General features: G+C 36.5%; 1 protein-coding gene across 1 annotated transcript; it reads right to left on the bottom strand.

The window, feature by feature from the left end:
- Positions 1 to 5,448: 5,448 nt before the first annotated feature.
- Positions 5,449 to 6,644, bottom strand: LOC120273928 (protein MIZU-KUSSEI 1-like). The gene has a single exon (XM_039280674.1). The coding sequence runs from the start codon at positions 6,467 to 6,469 to the stop codon at positions 5,615 to 5,617; it is 855 nt and encodes a 284-aa protein (XP_039136608.1). The 5' UTR covers positions 6,470 to 6,644; the 3' UTR covers positions 5,449 to 5,614.
- Positions 6,645 to 7,342: the final 698 nt, after the last annotated feature.

Raw genomic sequence — 7,342 nt, 5'->3', positions numbered from 1 at the left:
CAGCTTCTTCTTCTCAACCATTTAAGAAGATGACATATTCTGAATTGCAAGACAGACGTGCAAAAGGCTTATGTTACAATTGTGATAAGAAGTTCTCTCCTCATCACAAATGCCCTAATAGGAGATTATTGCTCTTGCAATGGGATGAGGATGTGGAGGACGTCACGACAGATGCAGATGTTGCTCCTGACAATTTGATTGAGTCTACTCAACAATTACAGCATGATTTCCATTCACTGTCCTTAAATGCTATGGACAGTACTATTATTTTGGGAACCTTGCATTTCACCGGATTTATTAATGGCCATGCCGTGCAGGTACTGCTCGACGGGGGCAGTGATGATAACTTCTTGCAGCCGAGAGTGGCTAGATTCTTGAAATTACCTATCCTACCAGTTCCAACTTTCAAGGTGTTGGTGGGGAATGGCCAGTCATTACATGCTGAGGGTTTAATTCAGAATCTGCATATTACTATTCAAGGTACTATGTTAACATTGGATGCTTATTTGTTGCCTGTTATGGGGGCTGATGTCATTCTGGGCACATCTTGGTTAGCTACACTTGGTCCTCATATAGCTGACTATCAGAATTTGTCTATTCAATTTGTATTGGAGAATCAATTGGTTACATTACAGGGAGAACACACAATGAAGCCCCATTCAACTTCTGTTCATCAGTTACATAGACTTTGTTCTACAAAATCAATTGATTGCTGCTATACATTGTCTATAACCGAATTACCTTTCCCTCAAACTTCAGGTGACATGATTTCTACTCCAAGTGCTAATTTTAATTCTGTGCAATTGGAATTGCCTGCTGATATGCCTGTTGAGTTACAAAAGTTATTATATCAATATCAGGGAGTTTTTGCTGTGCCATCAGGGTTACCTCCGTCTCGGGTTTTTGATCATGCAATTACTTTAATGCCAGAGGCTGCACCTGTAAAAATCAAACCCCTACAGATATCCCCACAATCAAAAGAATGAGACTGAAACTTTGGTAGCTACCATGTTGAGCGAAGGTTTGATTGAACAGAGCACTAGTCCTTTCTCCTCTCCGGTACTGTTGGTAAAAAAAAAATGGATCTTGGCGATTTTGTACAAATTATCGGGCCCTCAATGCTATCACTATTAAAGATGACTTTCCCATACCAACAGTTGATGAACTTTTAGATGAATCGTATGGTGCACAGTTTTTCTCTAAACTGGATTTGCGTTCTGGTTATCACCAAATCCTTTTGAAAACTGAAGATAGATTTAAAATAGCATTCAGGACACACAATGCCCATTATCAATGGCTGGTGATGCCATTTGGGCTTTCGAATGCCCCCACAACTTTCCAGGCTTTGATGAATCACATTTTCCGGTTTGCTTTCAGAAAATATGTCTTAGTCTTTTTTGACGACATACTCATTTATAGTGTATCATGGGGTGATCACTTAAAGCATTTGGAGTTGGTTCTACAAACCTTACAAACTCATCACCTGTTTGCAAAGTTTTCCAAGTGCACTTTTGGTCTACAACAGGTTGAATACCTTGGACATGTGGTGTCTGCCAAGGGAGTGGCTATGGATGATTCTAAGGTCCACGCCATATTGAATTGGCCTGTGCCAGGAAATTTAAAACAGTTACGAGGTTTTCTTGGGTTGAGTGGGTATTATCGGAAATTCATACAGAATTATGCTTCATTGGCTAGACCTCTCACCGATTTGCTTAAAAAGGATAGTTTTCACTGGAATACTGTTGTTGCTGCATCTTTTGACAGATTAAAGTCTGTTGTTACCTCGGCACTGGTTTTAATCTTACCTGATTTTACTCAACCATTTACAGTGGAAACAGATGCTTTGGGGTCTGGTATTGGGGCAGTGTTGAGTCAGAATCAGCATCCCATAGCCTATTACTCCAAGAAAATGACTCCTAAAATGCAGTCACAATCTACATATGTGAGGGAGTTGTATGCCTTGACTGAAGCAGTTTCCAAATTCCGACATTATCTCTTGGGACATAGGTTTGTGATCAAAACAGACCATCAGGCATTGAAGCACTTAACTTCTCAGGTGATCCAAACTCCAGAACAGCAAAAGTGGTTGCCGAAATTGCTGGGTTTTGATTTTACCATTGAATTCAAATCAGGCTCCGAGAATATTGTGGCTGATGGCCTTTCACGATGTTTTCTGCTGAATCGTTCTTTTCTACACAATTCCTTATTGCAGATGATACAGAATTCCCAAGCTCATGATTCTCAATTCCAGAAAATTATCACTGACATTAAGCATGGCAATATGACACACAATGCTTATAGTTGGAAGCACAACTTGTTATGGTGGCAGAATAAAATAGCAATTTCTGGTGACATACACCTTCAACAACTACTTTTGCAGGCATTTCATTCATCATTGCTGGGCGGTCATGCTTGCCAATTGCGGACATTTGCAAGGTTAGCCTTGCAGTTTTACTGGCCTAACATGAGGAAGTCTGTTAAGACATTCATTCAAACCTATGATATCTGCCAGAGAGCTAAAGTACCTACCACTCATCCAGCAGGTTTACTTCAACCTCTTTCCATACCCAATCAAATCTGGGAGGACATATCTATGGACTTTATATGTGGCTTACCCTTAGTTAAAGGGTATTCGGTTATCATGGTAGTAGTTGACAGGCTATCGAAGTATGGGATTTTCTTCCACTCAGGCTTGATTTTTCTGGTCAATCAGTGGCACAAGTTTTTATCACACATGTCCTCAAACTCTATGGCGTTCCCCGATCTATTATCAGTGATCGTGACAAGACCTTCACAAGTAAGTTTTGGCAAGTTCTATTCTCCCATATGGGCACTTCATTGGCGCTATCATCTGCTTATCATCTGGAAACAGATGGGCAAACTGAAAATCTGAACAAAGCTGTGGAACATTATTTGCGTTGTTTTATTGCCGATAACCCAAAATCCTGGGTTGATCTATTACCATGGGCTAAGCTATCATACAACACCTCGTTTCACACGAGTTTGGGTTTAACCCAATTTCAGGCTGTCTATGGTCGTGAACCTCCTTCAATTTTGCCTTATCAGAGTGCTTCAGATGATCCACTAGTAGCTACTGATCTTCTCCATCAGAGGGATCAAGTATTGGCACAACAAAAACTTAACTTGAAAAAAGCTCAAGAATGCATGAAGCGTTTTGCAGACAAAACCAGAACTGAAGTCCATTACAATGTTGGAGATTGAGTACTGGTCAAGCTTCAACCATATTGGCAACATTCTGTTTTTCTTAAAAAGAACCACAAATTGAGCATGCGCTACTTTGGGCCTTATCAAATTGTCCAGAAATTGGGAATGGTAGCTTACAAACTAGCTTTGCCTGAGGAAGCTAAAATTCATCTGGGGAGCATTGTACCTCTGTCAATCTTGACTGATGCAAAAGGTCCGCTAATTCATCCAGAAGTTGTTCTCCAAGCAAGAACTATTCTGCGCAATTCTAAATCTATCAAAAAGTTATTAGTTTCCTGGCAGGGCTTGCCACTCAGTGAAGCTTCTTGGTAGAATTTCCAGTTACTGCTCACTCAATATCCACACCTTATGACAGACCTTGAGGACAAGGTCTATTTTGATGGGAGGGCAAATGTAATGTTACCATTTAAATTAGAAGCCAAAGCATCGAATGTTGGACAAGGGGAGTTTATTAATCAGTTTGGGTCCGGGTTAATTGAAGAGAATGGGGAATTCCAGGTTGATTCGGCTAATGTAGAATGCAAGGTTGATCCGACGGATGGGATTAAAGCTGATAAGAATCCACGGCTGAGGCGCACCAATGTCCGCTTGAAGGATTTTGTCTGGAATAAATAGCAAAGGAAAATGAGGCTAGGGTTTTCATCGAAGAGAAGGAATTGAGACTCTTCTCTGCGGAGAGAGGCCAGGATTCGATGGTGGCAACTGTCGAATAGTTATTTCGTATTTTTCATTACTTTCAGATTGTTCTTCTGCTCTGTTACTTGAGTATTGTGTGTTGATTTTAAATGCAGAACATCAATTTCTATTATAGTTTTTCTGCTGATCCTTTCATTGAGTTGTTACATCATTACAACTTCATTAACATCACTTTATCAAATCTAATTTGACTCATAGATTAAGAGCTGTGTCGATCTAATAGAGCCAAGTTCTCATATATATCATCCCTATATACCATTTGATATAATTCTTGGTAGGCATTATTATTTGTTTTATTTGGCTAATCAGTCTCTTTATATTTTACATTTTTCATTAAAATTATGATTATTTTTTTTTAAAAAACAGATAACATAAAACACACTAAATTAATTGTCATTCAATCCAACACACTGATATAGTACTTCATTCATGACTTTCATTGTCAATTTCTTTCCAAACCACTGTACAATGGATGTTCATTATCATGTCAACAAACTCATTATCAATAACTCACCATCACTTTGAAAGTTTATAATTACTAAATTTATATATTTTACATCATTATTACTTTATACTATTATTAATAGAAAATTCATCAATAAATTTTGATGGGTGAAATAAAAAAATAAAAAATACCGCCATGGAAGTTTCCGATGGTGAGAAAGAGATTAGTAGTGCGATGTAAATTGAAAGAGATATATTGGGGTTAGGATTAGAGTTAGTTTTATTTCTTTTTGTAAATAGTATTTTATTGGTTGAAACTATCCAGTTAGTCAAACCGAAAACTTAATTTTTGAATTGAAAGGACCTCTTGTTATATTAAAGAATTAAAAGGATAATTTGGCATAAATAGAGCGATTAAATAAGGTATTCTACCAATAAAAAACCAAATTTATTTATAAATACTTTTACAAAGCATTATTATTTATTTATATGTTATTTTATTAATTATTTGGAAAAATTTTGTTCCAATCAAAGTAAAAGACAAAAAGTGTGCTTCACACTAACGTTAATTATTTAAAAAAAATCAACGTTATATTTGTTGGGACGATTGATTTATATTTGATAAATAAGAAGTCAACAAAAAAAAAAATTAAAATTTTTATATTAACTTTGTACATCTTTAATAAAAAATGTAGGTGTTCTGTTTGTCGCACCTTCACTTTAATATAATAAAAACTACCTGCTTTAATTGATGTCTATGAACAAATCTCTCATAAAATCAACTTGATCAATAATTTTTCTTAGAAAATACTAAATTTATCACTTTCACAATAAAAAAAAAAAAATGTAATTCTATTCTACCCCTAGTTATCATAAAGATGAATGGGTTGTTGGGTTGTTCATTTTATAAAAACAACCATATTAAAATTTTGAATTTGAATGCCAATAAAATATAGACTCTAATCGATAAGCAAACCTATAAAAATAAAAAAAAGAAAGAAAAAGAAAATTTTGAAGGCAATACCCGATCAATTTGATTTTTGCAAATCTAAATATTTGATTCACAATTATAGACAAGAATTTACAGTTCATATCTTGCACAACCATAAGCAACAACAAAAACATATATAAATACTACAGACACACACATATCAACTAATAAAAATAATAAGAAACAAACTAAAAAAAAGCTCATTAAACCATTTCACTCCAACAATTCATCACATGATCTCAACCCAAACACCTCTAATTAAATCCTCAATAGAAACAAACTAAGTTCAGGCCCTCCATTATCAAACCTCTTCCCTCTCCCACAATCAGGACTTATCATATACAAAGCTTCCGAATCTTTACTTCCAACCACCCTCTCAAACTTAGCTCTCATATACATAACTTCTCCACCTAATGATCCATCAAACACTGCACCAGAATAATTTCCACTCCCCTTCCCCATCTCCAATGCATTCCCCATCACCGCCGGCAAAACTCCGGCGCCGACAGATACCGTCTTCACAGCACCAAGCACATGTAAATCTGACACAGTGCATTGGCGTGACACCGCAAAACCTCTGCGGTGTCCATTACAATACATTGTCCATGTTGGCTCGTCCCATAAACACCGCGAAAGTGCTCTTTTCTTTTTATGCATATTTATGTTGTTGTTCGATGCGAGTTCGCACTCAAGAAGAATTCTTACCATGCCGGAAGCCATCTCTTTAACAAGATGGCTAGTCGGCATGGCGAGCTCCAACAACAGCATGGGTTCCGATCTTGGATCTTCTTGAACAGCAAAACTTACCCGGCCTCTTTTGTTGCCAAAAAATGTACCAGTGATTTTTTTCCTACTGGGACTTGGTGACATAGGAACTGTTACCGGCATGCTCAACCACTTGCATGATGGAAGAAATATAGTTTGGAGAGATGGTATGAATGATCGGAAAATCGATGTTACTGCAGCAAAGAGACTTAAGGAAGTGTGCTTTCCCAATCTTCGGCTTCGCATAAGGGGAAGCTCTAATGGTAAAGAAGAGTCATCAGAATCAAAGCAATATGAAGAAGATGATGATGAAAGGGAGTGGTCCATCTTTGGAGCTACTACCTCCATCAAATTCTTCCTTTGGTAGTTTTGTAATATTTGATATCAATAAGAAGTGTGTGAGGAAGATATGGAAATGAAATGGGAAGAAAGAGAAGGAAGGGAAAAGAAGTAGTGGGGAAATGGTGGGAGGAACAATCAGGGTGTGGAGTTGACAAATATGAAGGAAATGATGGTGCTTGGAAATAAACCAACAAGATAGAAGGGACAACAAAATGCGCTTAAAATGAGTGCATTTTGAAGGCCATACGGTAGTGACTTTGGGTTTATTAATTTAGGAGGGTTGTTTTGCATTTGTCCCTTTGCAAAATATGTGTGTGTGTGTTTTTGAGTTTGCATTTATGTCCTTGTGTTGTGACTGAGGATTTAATATAAATTTTTTCTCCTTATTTTGTGCATACCCTCAGTAATGATGGTTGTAAAATTTGTAGTTTCTTGTATATCAACTAAACCAACATAAGAATTTATATTAATTACTCAAGATATATTATTTTAATTGCAAAACCTATTTCTTGATTCAGAATCTCTCCTATTAATTAAAATAAAAAAATTAATCAAATTAATCGATCAGTTCTACTCTACTTACATTTGGTATTCAATTTTTGATTTTTAAGTTGAGAAGTGAGAATGAAATTCTAATTATTTTATTGGAGTAGTTAAAAATTTTAAAATTTAATTATTACATGTATATTAAGATGACCCTGCCAGCATATTATTAGACTTAAATTTATTTATGTGCATGATGTGTGACGCATGCGTTGAAGGGATCTCATTGTCTTTATTAGTGCATAGTTGGTGAACTATATCAACATACAACACATGTACCCTTTGTAAGCCACACACACACACACACACACACACACACACACACACACACATAAT

This window comes from Dioscorea cayenensis, chromosome 12, assembly GCF_009730915.1.
Source record: "Dioscorea cayenensis subsp. rotundata cultivar TDr96_F1 chromosome 12, TDr96_F1_v2_PseudoChromosome.rev07_lg8_w22 25.fasta, whole genome shotgun sequence".
In the NCBI taxonomy this organism is placed as follows: domain Eukaryota; kingdom Viridiplantae; phylum Streptophyta; class Magnoliopsida; order Dioscoreales; family Dioscoreaceae; genus Dioscorea; species Dioscorea cayenensis.
This window is presented reverse-complemented; position numbering and strand designations above follow the sequence as displayed.

Coding starts and splice junctions, on each gene's coding strand:
- LOC120273928 (XM_039280674.1), bottom strand. CDS start 6,469: ATGGAGGTAGTAGCTCCAAAGATGGACCACTCCCTTTCATCATCATCT.